The sequence below is a fragment of the Poecilia reticulata genome, linkage group LG4 (genome assembly GCF_000633615.1).
Source record: "Poecilia reticulata strain Guanapo linkage group LG4, Guppy_female_1.0+MT, whole genome shotgun sequence".
NCBI classification, from domain to species: Eukaryota; Metazoa; Chordata; class Actinopteri; order Cyprinodontiformes; family Poeciliidae; genus Poecilia; species Poecilia reticulata.
In genome coordinates this window covers 18,732,902-18,746,251 of record NC_024334.1, presented here as the reverse complement: position 1 = coordinate 18,746,251, position 13,350 = coordinate 18,732,902, and the positions used below count along the sequence as shown (strand labels likewise).

At 39.3% G+C, this 13,350-nt stretch overlaps 1 protein-coding gene across 2 annotated transcripts; it reads right to left on the bottom strand.

Moving 5' to 3' along the window:
• Positions 1–1,639: 1,639 nt before the first annotated feature.
• c1qtnf7 (C1q and TNF related 7) lies at positions 1,640–7,313 on the bottom strand. Of its 2 annotated transcripts, XM_008407526.2 has the most exons (4): positions 7,119–7,313; positions 5,913–6,093; positions 4,275–4,511; positions 1,640–2,491 (listed from the first exon to the last, which is right to left on the bottom strand). In XM_008407526.2, exons 3-4 carry the CDS (start codon positions 4,501–4,503, stop codon positions 1,863–1,865), a joined length of 858 nt encoding a protein of 285 aa, XP_008405748.1. In that variant the 5' UTR covers positions 4,504–4,511; positions 5,913–6,093; positions 7,119–7,313; the 3' UTR covers positions 1,640–1,862. The 2 variants fall into 2 exon arrangements, with proteins under 2 accessions (XP_008405748.1, XP_008405749.1); XM_008407527.2 differs by lacking the exon at positions 5,913–6,093.
• Between the last annotated feature and the right edge of the window lie 6,037 nt (positions 7,314–13,350).

The following is a 13,350-nucleotide window of genomic DNA, read 5'->3' as shown; positions in this document are numbered from 1 at the left end:
ACGTCGTGAATGCAACCTAATTGTCCACAGAGAAGGATTTCTAATGGTCGGATTAACTGCCAATCAAGATTCTCACTTTAAAGCAACCCGCCCACTACGTGGCGCGAGGAGGGACAAACGTGCAAGTTTTTATTTTTACGGAACTCGTTGCTTGTGGAGTAGTTTTTCCCCCCCTGCATCTACACTTTTGTAATAAGGACCAAATCTGACAAAACTGGGTAGAAATCTGCCCAGATTTTCAGATTTAACAAGACTCGACAACAGCTTTGGTATTAAGTCTAGACTTTATGGATGAATCCTGAACTAAAGTTGCAGCTTCAGTTTCAGGATGGCAAATATTTTCTAACTGCCTGCATATCCTCTGCATTTTATCCCAGTCATTTTCTCACCTTGCAGTATATTCTGCTAAATTTAAAAACTCACAACACACAACAGGGGATCTTGTGTTTTTATTTACAAATTATTTAAATCCAGCAGAACAATGCTGAATATCAGTGTTTTACAGAGTTTGCATTCCAATCCGTAATCCAAATAATTAAAGGGAGTAATGCTGACATCAAAACCTTGTTCAAAGCAATCTTAACTGGTAGCAGCGTTTATGTTCCGGGACACAGATTAAAACCACCCCAACTGACCAGGATTAGGATTTACAGATTTGAAATTTGAATGGAGCAGACATGCAGCTTCAGCAGCTGTCTGTACATGGTGTTCAGTGTGCTTTTTTTTTTAACCATCCCAAAGCAAAGGCTTTAATCCACTGGAGATCACAGAGGACGCACGACGGGACTAACTCAAAGAATATGAATGAGTATCACAAATTTAGATTGTACCACACCACAGAGGGTTGATCAATCGTGAATGAATGAGTGGCTTTCTGCTGCTTAACCAGCAGGTCAGCATCAGGTGTGAGTGAAGCAGTCTGCCTCAGATCACCTGCTGGTGGAACAAACCTGGCAGTAAAAGGAAAATAAGCCAGTACATGCAAAACCAAATTTTTGAGAGTGGCCTAGTCAAAGTAAAACCTGTTAGTAGGGTAGAGGTGTGATTTCTTTTTCACATAAGCCTAGGCAGGTTTGGATAGCTCATTTCCCTAAATACAAAAAAAAAATAAAAAAATAAAAAATAATAATAATAATAATAATTGAAACAACTTTTGTATTAATTTATGTTATCTGTCTGATATTTAAATTTGTTTGATGATTTGATGAAACATTTTTGGGTGACAAAACGGCAAAAACAGAAGAAATCTAAATGGAGGGCAAATAAATGTTCACATGGAGGAGTCATGTTATGCTCACTTTGCAGGACTTACTTACCAAAGAGAAATTAAATGTTGTAACTCATATTAATTCAATAAGGACTATAATATGGATGGTTAAGGCTGTTTTTCCGGAAAGATCTCCTGTAGCAGGATGTATTACAGCACTCTGTCTTGTGAAGAGGATGATCAGGGTTGTCGATATTTATTTGAAACTATAGGATTTCATTAATTTAATTTAGAAAATATGTAAAATAAAAAAAATGGTTTAAAAAAACAGCTTCATGAATATAGGAGAATCTTAGCCAAAATCAGAGTAAAAAATGTCTCCCAAACTGAAGGTTAGAATGTTTTTTTTTTCTAAACAAATTCGCACCTTAATTATTTGGAATTTTTATTTAAATCAATTTTTCACCAGAATCAAATAAATCACCTTAAGCTTCATCAGATTTCTGCAATGTTAAATGAATACTTCGCTAATCCCATAGTAGTACAAACATGTAAATAAAACAATATACATAGTTTGTTCACACCAAAAGTGCTCTGATTGAGTGATAATAGCAGTAGCAAACAGTTTGTGGTTCTGCCTTGTTCTCCGGGTTTTCTACCCGTAGTCGGCTGCCAGTGTATCAAAGTAGTTTGTGTCTGCGTAGAGCAGGAACCCAGAGAACAGGCTGTCAGCCCAGCTGGGGTCCGTGAATAAACCGTTCTGATCACTGTAGAAGATCTCCATCCACACCTCGTCTTCAGGGTTCAGGAACATGACGGTGGAACCAGACGCCACGTCGTGGTTTCCTGTGTTGGCGTCGAAGGTCTTAATGCGGTACTGACCGTTCTGCACCAGACTGATGGCCAGGTGTTTGTTGGCCAGTGTAATATCATAGGAGAAATAATAGACGCCTGGGTATGCACAGATGAATTTCCCCGTCTGGGGGTTGTAGTGTCCGCCTTCATTGAAGAGGACCTTGTTGAACTTGATGGGGGTCTTCTCTGTGGGGTAGCTGTTGGTGATTCCCACCGAGAAGGCAGATTTGGGTAGCAGGCTGCCACATTTGCACGTTCCTGCAGTTCCACGGGGTCCCTGCTCGCCCTTATCGCCTTTATCTCCTTCGTGACCTGCAGGGCCAGGAGGCCCTGCATCTCCGTTGTCTCCCGCGGGGCCTCGTTTTCCCGCGGGGCCGCGTTCACCTCGCTCTCCAATTTTCCCCGTCAGGCCAACTCTGCCCTTCACCCCTAAAACAGAAACGCCACAGTTAAATGTCAGTTTTGCAGGTTGTGACTTTACAACTGAAGGGTGTTCTATCGGGACACTATGAAACATATTTTGTCTGAAATTTCCTACCGTACCTTTGTTTTTCCAACCCATTTGACCCAATTTCTTGCAAGATCCACTCCCAGCTCCCTGCTGGAGGGAAAAAAGCTGCCGGCTGACAATGACTACCTTAACCTTAAATGTACGCATGATATATAAAAGACAAAGGAATGCTAATTGTCAACACTATGACAACTAGATAACAAGGTCAGGAAAAAGTTTTAGTTAAAAAAAAAATACAACAAGGGAGAGGGAAGTAGGTCGGTGATGCTAGCTTGACTTTGACAACTTTAACATGTAGAAGTGCTGTGGAATTTGGTTCAGTAAAACCGGCGACCCATACACCATTCTGATGGGTAGAACAGGTCTTTAAATTAGTTTGTTTTCTTAAAATATTGCAAGTTGAACTTTTTAAACATATGGCCTCAGAGTAGTTCAGCTTGTGAAAATATTGATAAATGTACATCATTTCAGAATTATGCACTTCTCTGTGTTGGTCTACCCTACGAAATCTTGATGAAATGTTCTACAGTTGGTGGTTGCTATGTAACACGTGAGAGGTCCATGGGTCACGAAGACTTTTTCACCTATGTACTGATTCCTTATTTTGTTGTTCTTCCATTAGTTGAATCAGTTTCAGCACCACACCTACCCCTTACATTAGGTCACAGCTGGAATGCAGCCAACCTGATATTAGAACAACAACATAGTTTGGAGGCCGCATTCCTCCGAACTATCTTATACCCGATCGCCTCCACCCAGAGTAAATAGCCCAAAGCAACGACGTAGTTTATGTTTGAGCATGCTCCGTAGACCCGAGAGGGTTATACAGGAATCCATGTCGTCAGACAATCTAAAACATAAACTTTTTTTCTTTTTACTTTTTTATTGCTGACAGATTTATTGTGTTATGGAGTTCTAAGGTGTTGATGGATTGGTACTTTATTTTGGCGAGACCAACACGATCTAGGCTTCACAGCTAAATTGGATCCTTAGTGGAAGGGTTACATTTGGAGAAATCTTAAAGAAAATTTTTTTTTGGCAAAATAAATAAACGCTCATCCAAACAGCCCAATTTTTATGAATGAATCTATTTTAACTCCTGACACCTTACAAAATCACACCCATCCGCCTATTTTTCACTCTCTGCACGTTGTCGCTTTAAACAGTTCAGTGCAGAAGTACAAGGATGCAATTGTTAGGCTTAGCGTTGCTGGTACATGCCTACAAATTACACCGCGTGTTTTAGCAACTACCACTAACTCCAGCTCTCTATCAGCAAACTGAACAGTCAGTGCAGTAATGTTGAACGGAAACTCAGCCAAGACAAAACAGCTGTGTTTGAAAATCTCCCATTCTGAGTTGAAAACCAGCAGACCAAATACTGAAGTCAACTGGCAGGTATGATCCCCTCCCCGTGAGGTTTTTGCAAGGTTTTCGCTCACATCTCGAGTTATTTATAAAAAAGACTTGGAAAAAGTGGTTTAAAAAAATTAAAATCACTTCATGTCAGACTCTATACGCCTAGGTTGGTATAATAAATGTTGAAGCTGATGACATTTACAAAATGACAGAACAAGTCTGACTTGATGGGAAGGATTGCTAGGCAGGAAAAGTATGTTGCTTTTGATAAAAAAAAAATGTGTTTGATGTTTTTTTTTTCTTCAAAGTACATATGCCCAAAATAAAGAGTCCATATTATACCTATATCGCCCTTTTCTCCCTTTTCCCCCTTTCGGCCGTCTCTGCCGTCTCTTCCTGGAATTCCGACATTCCCATCGGCTCCCTGCGGCCCGCTGGGACCCGGTTTGCCGGGCGGGCCAGGCGACCCTGGGACGCTGCAGATCAGTCGAGGCGCTCCTTTCAGCTTGGACTCAAGCAGCTGCCCGGTGACGCAGTGACACAGATAGATCGCTCCCATTAATGCCCACATCTTCAGATCTGCAGAAGCAAATTATTTAGTGAAGGACAGTTAGTTTTCCGTGCGCAAAACAATTTCTACCCCTGAACTTTTTCTGATTTTGTCATTTTGCAACAAACCTTAAGGAGTTTTATTCGTATTTTTGGACCAACACGAAGCAGTGATTGGTTTAAAACTGGAAGGAACGTCACACATGAATAGCAATTTTTTTCTTTTAAATAGAAGTGTCAATACTAGTCAATTGTACTATGTGGAAACACTTTGCACTGTATTTACTCATGTGTTTTGGAGTGTATCTTCTGCTATTTCTTTTTTCCCATGTAGGTTTTCCCATTCTGAGAGAATGAAATTTGATGAGGACTTTGTACAACATTAGGCCGACCCTTAATACCAATGATTGGAACAACTTACAAAAAAGCAAAGTTAGCTCAGTATGCTAACCCTAATATCAACCTTTATCAACTCAGTAAAAACCAAACACCATGATCAATATAGCTGTTTTTAAAAACTATTGATGTAACATGAGATTATATTTAGTCAGTCTGAATATGGTTGCACTTTTAATTAAAGGTTTTGTTGGCTCTAGTGGCCTCTATTTGAAAGTAGTTCAACAGGAAAGAGGGGGAAAAATGTCACCAGGCCGGGAATTGAACCTACGACCACCGCCATGAGGACCAAGGCCTTAATACATGGGTTGTGCTTTTCCCCTGCGCCACCACAGCACCTGCACTTTTACTTTTTTAATGATATTTTATTTTCTGCGATACGACATTCCATCGTATGATTTAAAGTTTTCTGAACAAGTCGTTGTTAAAAATAAGATTTTGTTCTTAATCAAGCTACCTCGTCAAATGAAGGTTAAATGAAATAAAAATAATAATAACTTCCCATTATACTTTTCAAATATTACCAAGTTCAGTAAGATTGGAAGAGGAGCATCTGTGAACGTCACCCGTCTAGTCTTGCTTCTTATTTTTGATCGGATTCAGGTCCGGACTTTGACTGGAATATTTTAAAACATAAACATGTTCTACACCAAACCATTGCATTCATAATGCTGGTTGTATGTTAAAGCTCCTGCTCCTGTTTTAAGGTACACTAGATAGATTAAATCACATAGTATATAGGTTACTTCTGAAGAGCATAGGGTTTTATTTATGGGCTTCAGAGTAAAAGGGACTTAAGATTAAAAAAACAGGCGTCAGAATGTCATTAATAAAGAAATTTGAAAACTATTCCTCCCTTTCTTTCCACTCCCCAACTGTGCACTACTTCGGGTTGGTCTGTTTGTTACATTGAAGATACGTTCAAGTCTGCAATTGTAATGTGGCAACGTGTGAAAAAGTGTGTGTGTGTTGGGGGTGTGTGTGTGTATGTAGGGGGGAATACTCTTGCAAAACCAAAGAAGGTTTTGTTCTTACAGATAATTAGGTGACGAATGAAACAACAGCTCCGTTTGAACCCTCACTCGGGGTTGTTGTCATGGGGGCAGCAGGCAGTGTGGAGAAAGCCTTTCGTCCGGCGCTGTTCTGTCTTTACTGAACGCAGCATGAGGCCAGATGTGATTTTGTAATCAGGAACAGCTAATATCTGATCCACAGACTTCTCAACCAGCCGCAGGATTACATGAGAGAGAGAGAGAGAGAGAGATGTCAAAACAAAAATCTTTAGCTCTCTTCCAATGCAAGTCTTCTTCTGCCAAGACATTCTCCAGCTGTGACGTAACACGCAAGCGCGACTTCTGTCTCCTAAACACGAAGCAATGGCACTTCATTGGACCCCGCACAATCTAGCTTCCCCAAAGAAGAAGACTGAAGAACATCCCATAAGGAAAGGCATCCCAATGCAGGCAAATCAGCTCTCATCCTGGAAACCCTAACCCATCGTCTTCCATTCCTTACTTCTTACTCCATATGGATGTATACTGACAAATAATCCTGTCCTGTGAGAAGTCTTTAAACAGTTTGGCAGAGGGGGATTTGCGGAGACGATGGATGCACATGACCTTTTCTTGGCAGATTTGCCAACGTGGGTGTGAGAACGCGAGCAGTGCATCTGCTGTTTGTCTCTGGACAGTGGAACATTCGGGTCAGGCCTACAGAGAAACATCGTTCCCTCCGCAGTCCTCAAACAGAGAGAGAACTGTTTCTTCTTCCCATTACTCATGCATTTACTTTGTCTATCCTATAGTCACCCCCAACCCGCCTGCAGGAATGTTCTGAACAGCCCCTCTGGTCATCGGTGTGCATTATATCCGATATCAGGGCTAATCAGTGGCCAGTCTCCTGGGGGTTATGTAATAACTACTCAACTTTAAAAACAAAACGATTAAATGAAGTTCCTGTTTATAGCAGCAGGATATGTTCTTTTATGTCCTCTGCAGGTGGAAGTGCATGTTTGTCTCAAGAGATCGATGTCAGCACTTTGGTGGTCTTTCTAATCAGCTATTCCAAATGGAGGAAAAAGTTAAGAAGTGAAAACAGACAAGAACATTGTCTCACTCGTTCATCGGACATGTTTTTCATGCACTTATTATTCGCTCTAATGACAGAAAAAGGAGAATAATGGTCTAGAACATCATCTTCTCTTCTCATCCCTCCGAGTGAAACACTCTTAAATGTCCTTACCCCTCACTCTACAGCTGTGCGTCTTCACGGCTGATCAAGATTCCCCCACTTTGGAGCGTCTCCGTCCCTTTATGTGCTCATGTTCCAGCCTTTTCCTTCGCAGAACATGTTCCTCTGGCAGGTTTGACACAGGACTCCGCCGCTCTGCTGCCGACAGCGTCTCACAGTGCATCCAACTTCCTTCCCTCCTCCTCCTCCTCCTTCTCCTCCTGCTCTTCCTCCAGATCCACTCCCTTTTCTCTGCTCCATAAACTTCCCTGTGATCTTGTCAAACCCAGTGACCACATGTTGCAGTCTGGATCCGTGGAGTCACGGAAGAAGGCGCGGGTGTGAATCACGCGAGAATAGTAGAGCTTAGATGGATTGATGTTGTAGAATTAAAGTGGGAAACCAGAAATGAGAACAATGGTTTGGAACGTGGTAACCTGTGTGGCTTTAATTTGCATTTATAACGTTTACCTCAAGATGGCGCCATGACTTGATATACTGATCATTTTAACTAATATGTCACATGTTACCTGTCACCTGTAACATGTGACAGGTAGAAACGTACCTGTCACATGTTACGTTTCTAAAATAATAGCCTGAGTCTTCTTCTTTTTTGTGGGGGGGGGGGGACAAAGGTGATTTTGACAAATAAATAAATATATCACCATACCACCCCCTTTTTTGCCAAGATGATTTAGACAGAAAAAAAAATATTTTTAGCAAAAGAAAAAAAAAACGCCATTGTTTTAGAAAGGATATGACGAAATATTAACCTTACACTGGCCTTTTGGATATTAATTTTTTAAAAATGAATAAACCCCCAAAACATTTTTTGCAGTTATTGCATACTTAAGTGTAATAACTCTGAAGGACTAAATTAAATGTTTGAGACTCACAGTGAAAATAAAAATCGTGATTTCAAATAGTGTCATTCAAGAAAAACAAACACTTCCCTGAGAGTATCGACCAAAAACTGGGACTGCGACAGTAAAAAAGAAAAATGATATAAGTGACAACAATAGTCGTTCTCCGTTTATTTTCCTTTTATCGTGGAAAGCGCTCTTAGCCAAACGTGTTAGCTATGTCTCTTTCTTGGAGAAATGTACTGAGAGCACTATTGGCGCCATTTACTCGATTCGCTCATTTCTCACATTTAAAGTTGCAGTAAGCAGCTTTTACAAAAATATGTTTCTAGCAAATTTGTTAAAAACGGTTACAAAATGGTGAGACAAATTACCTGTGAAAAAAGAAGCTCCTCCATCTTTTACCAGTGTTTTCCAATGCCTTCTAAAGAAAAATGCACCACCACTAATAGCAGAGAGACAACTTACCATTCAAGGAAAACCGTTTACGTGGCGGCTATGCTGACTAGCCTGAGCATCCATGGTAGGTTCTGTTGTAGTGAACCAACCAGCTGTAGTGGTGTGAGCAGTACACAAGATGATTGACAGCGCTAAGACCCTCCTCCTGGCTCTGATTGGTTGTTTCTGACAGCAGTGTATTTTGTGCAGATGACAGAGAAACTCAATGAGCTCGATTTTTTTCACCAATTATATCTTATACTGATCATTTTAACTAATATGTAAAAAAAAAAAAAAAATCTTAAAAGTTACATAGTGCGCCTTGTATTACTGCACAGGTTTGACTGTGTGTGTTTTTTCTGTGTCTTTTTTGAACCATGAACTGGTCTTTTCAGATTTCTGTTCATGCTCAGCCTAATACTGCTGGAGGTCTCTTCCTGTTAAACAGGGAGTACTTCCTTTCCACTGTCTCCACATGCTTGATCAGGATGAGAGATGACAACAAAATTAACCACTGAAGGCGTCCCAGATCACTTTTTTTTGTTGCTAATTAACACTGTGATTCATTGGGTGTATTGTATTGCAATTTGGTCTGAATATGAAATTGAATCTGACTGACTATGAACTAAGTTAAATCTGAGACAAATGCAGAATCTTTAAAAGAGGAGGATGGCATGGAGGTCATTATGTAGCGACAAATATTTAGGTACAACATTGCTTTGTGAGAATTTGCTAAATTTTGTATATTACATCAGTGAGCTTGCATGTTACTTGAGGTTTAGAAAATACGGAAAACTGAGCCAAGGACAAACTGATCTTGTGTTAGACAACGTTTTGGCTGAAAACTATTGCTGGTGAACATAATCCTGTCTGAGAAACGGTCGACAAACTAAACAGAGCCCTCATTTGAGTGTGAGATCTAATTTGAAGACCAACAAAGAACTCAGGGATTTGAAAAAAAAAAAAAAAAAAGACCAAAAAAGTTATTTGGAGCATTTGTTTTAATGAAGAAGGTGGATTATTCAGACAAGACACAGCAGAACTTGGCTTGCTGTGACAGAAACACCTGGTCTGTGACTGGTCTTGTACTTCAAAACTTGACATGCACAGGGGCTTTTGCAATAAAACAATAAAACGAAATATGTTTTAAATTAGATTTTATGAGTGAAAGAGATCCAACACAATCCCAAAAAACAATTTTTTTTCTGTGGGTTGGAAGTAGACCTGTGGTGCTATACTAGATGATTGCACAAAATAACATGTCATTCAACTGAGGGTGAAGAGGATAGTTAAGGCCTCACTCATCAGAACAGAAAATGTGCTTCTAAAGCAGCACTAATTATTCACTTTACTTATTGACAAATGGTGTTGAAACGTAGCTTATTCGCTTTTGTGCAAATTATTTTAAATTCCACAAGAAATTGCACTTTTAGATACTTTTTCTCAATGTTAGCATATGAAGAAAACAAAAAAAGTTGATCTAAAAGTTTTATATAAAAATGTTTAAAACAGAAAATAGACTAGAGCATAACATCAAAAATTTTAACTCTACAAGACATGATAGTCTGTAGTAGACCTGAGGGCTCTTTGTAAATATGAGTCAATAAAAATGCAGCCAACAGGAAGTCAGCGCAGTAAGCACTTTAACATGCTCACTCTTTCCCACTATTGCTAAAAGACGAGCAGTGGATATTGTTGCTATGTACAATAAAGGCGGAACTGATCTAAATGTAGTTATGACTTGTGTTTTAAAACTGGAAGGCAGGACTCTGTTTTTGTTAAAAGTGTCAACTGTAGTGTCTGATTTGAGCTAAAAGGGCGACTTGACTCGCCACTGTGAGCGCCATTCCATCTGGGGGTGGCACAAGAACTCAAAGACAAAAAAAGTGATTTGTCAGGTGAACCCCAGACATTTTTTTTATTGGTATCTAATAAACAATTTTTGATTCGATGCTGGCCTAAAAGTCTGTTTTTATTTTTGAATCTGATCAAATTTGATAACTTTTGTTCACCATTTAACATACAAAGCTAAACTCTAAAGTATGCTATTTGTGAAAAGGTGTATGAAAACTGCAATATACTGTCAAGTAGAGAGAAACAGTCTAAAATATTCTGCACTGACTACTTCTCATTGAATTTTATGGATTTATTAGCCTTTGCTTTGCTTCTGAAGACAAAGAAAATCATTTATTAAAAAAAACAAACTTCTCTAATCCTTTTTATGAGCCGATTTTCATGAAGGGTCTCAAGAGAAATGCGTCTTTAACAGGGAAAAACACACTAGGTCAAATTGTGTCCAAACAGAATGGGTCTTTATTCAGGAAGTGAAAGAAAATAATATTGTAATCAACACCCCATTTAAATACAAAACCAACAAAAATAAAAATAACCATGATATTCATCTTGCATATCAAAGAACCATTCAGTAATAATCGCAATCCAAACACCTTATAGACCGCTTTGTGAATCTATACACGAACTTTGATTTAGAAATTAGTCACTTTACCAATAAAATTACAAATATTTAGCTTTAAAAATAATCAAAAACTCAAAAATATCTCAGCAGTTAGCATCTCAAATATATTATGTGTGTCCACATAAAAATACAAATAAACCTCCACAAAAACAATAACATTTAAATATGACGAATTATTCCTAAAAAAAAGAAAGAAAAAAAATCTGCTACTGTTAAATGAAAAATAAAAACGCAGGACAAAACAAGATGAAAGGAAATAGAAATACGCATGAAAAAGTCTCTCCTTTTGTTAGCAAAACACTATTCAAAATAACTACAATCATTTACATCAGTACAAAGATATCTGGATTTAAAAATACTCGCAATGAAAAAACGGGGTTCGTTTTTCTGACGGTAAAAAATGACACTGTGGATCAGAAATCTGCAAAATATGCAATGAAAAAAATAAATCTGCATTTTAAAAAGGTCTACACTGTAGTTCTTACTTTTATACAAACATTAGAAACAGTATTGCACATCACAACACAGAGTCGAGGTTAGTCGGCCTTTCAAAATGTGTTATATTCAAGTTTCAGAGCATCTACGAGGACAGGCAGCCGGGGCCTCGATGCAACGGGGGTGGGGGAGGAAGGAAGTAGGGGTTCGGAGGGGGGCGAGAATGTCAAGTGTCTTCCCAGATTTAAAGAAAACCTTCATGTTTCCTTCCTTCAAACAACATGTGCCTCGCGTATCAAAATAAGAATCACCTGTGTATCAAAAACGTCTGATGGCGTTGCTAATGAAATGATTCCTCTGAACCTTTGGGGCATAATTCACTGGTTGGGGGCGGTGGGGGTGTGGAGTGGGGGAAATAAATTGTCATATTAGTCCTATTTAAATAGAAAAATACAATCAAAATCAAAAAATCTTTTTTCTCGTCTACAAAAATAGTGAAATAAATATGCTTTTACAAAAACAAAAGAATAAAACGAGGACACGTACAGAACAAACAAACAGTGTTTCAACATAGAAAGAAAAAAAAAGAAAAAAGAACCGCACGAAAACAGTTACGAGTCAAGTGTTACAGGTGACGATATTCACACATCATCGGGGTAACTAAAGGAAGGGAGACGGGTCCAGGTCCTTTCCGTCGCTTCTCACTTTGTTTTTTTTTTGTTTTTTCCTTTTCGGACTCCCGCTCCTCTCAACAACCAAATTACACTCAAATATATTAGGAAAAAATCTGGGATTCTGGCTCTAATCACAGAGAACATAGATAACTTAAGACCATTGCATCACGCTACATCTTAAATAAGTAATAGTGGGGGAAAAAAAAAAAAAAAAATTAATAAATCATCTTTACAGTTGTAATAAATAGATGGAGTCCACATTTGCACTAAAATCATTAGGTGGGGGGAGTGAATAGAAAAGTAGTGCATAATAATAATAATATATATTATCAAAAAACATCTCAAAGAGCCAGTGAAGGGTAAGTAGTCGTCGACACAAACAGTTTAAATTATACGAACCAGCTATAATAAGAATATATACGCTTTGAGTTTCCGTCTCGTTAAGGTTTCGTAACAGCACACACTTGACTAACACTGAAGACCACACTTTGGGGGGTGGGGACGGGTTCAGGTTGGGACAGGGTGGACACCGAAATCACGACGACACAGGAGCGACACACGTGTACGGTAACTGAGTGGGCGGCTGGGGCGGGGCGGCCGTCCAAACAGAAAAGATTGTCCCTAAACGGTTTAGTCGAAACGTCTTTCGAAGGGTCGAGGCGGAAACCGACAGAAACGAGTAGAAACCAACGATTCGCTTTTTAATTTTTTTTTTACTAAAGTCATCATCCTCGCTGTAAGAGCGCAGGGCGGGAGACGATTCGTCGTCAGGTTTCCGTAAAACTGCGGCGCTTCGGTCGCATGGCGTGGAGCTGTGACTGTTACATTACAAAATATACGGAGCTTTGCAAACATATTCACACCCTTACATATACTTAGATTTTTTTTTTTATTTCATTCATGTTACAACCACACACTTCCATGTATCTGTTTGGGATTTTATGTGACAGACCAACACAAAGCAGAGCATAACTGTAGAGTAGGAGGACAACGCTACACGGTTTGCAATTTTGGGAAAAGAAGGTCACCTGAAATCAGTGGACTTCAGATGACGTTCACATGTGCTCTCCATCTCAACAGAACGGCCTTCTTCTTTATTTCTCCAAAGAAATGTCAGACTGCACGCGTAATTTTCCTCCGTTTCAGAAACCTGCAATAAACCAGGTTTTTTTAGCCATTGGCCTATAACACATGGATGGTGGTTGTAGTGAGAAAAATGTCAGAGGGGTATGAGTACTTTTGCAAAACGCCGCATGCGGGCCGATGTAGGATGCTTAATAATGTCACTCTTGTGTTTGCATCTGTTTCTGCCAAAGAGCTGCAGTCTCAGATCACTTGGGGACCGTTCAGAGGTCCGA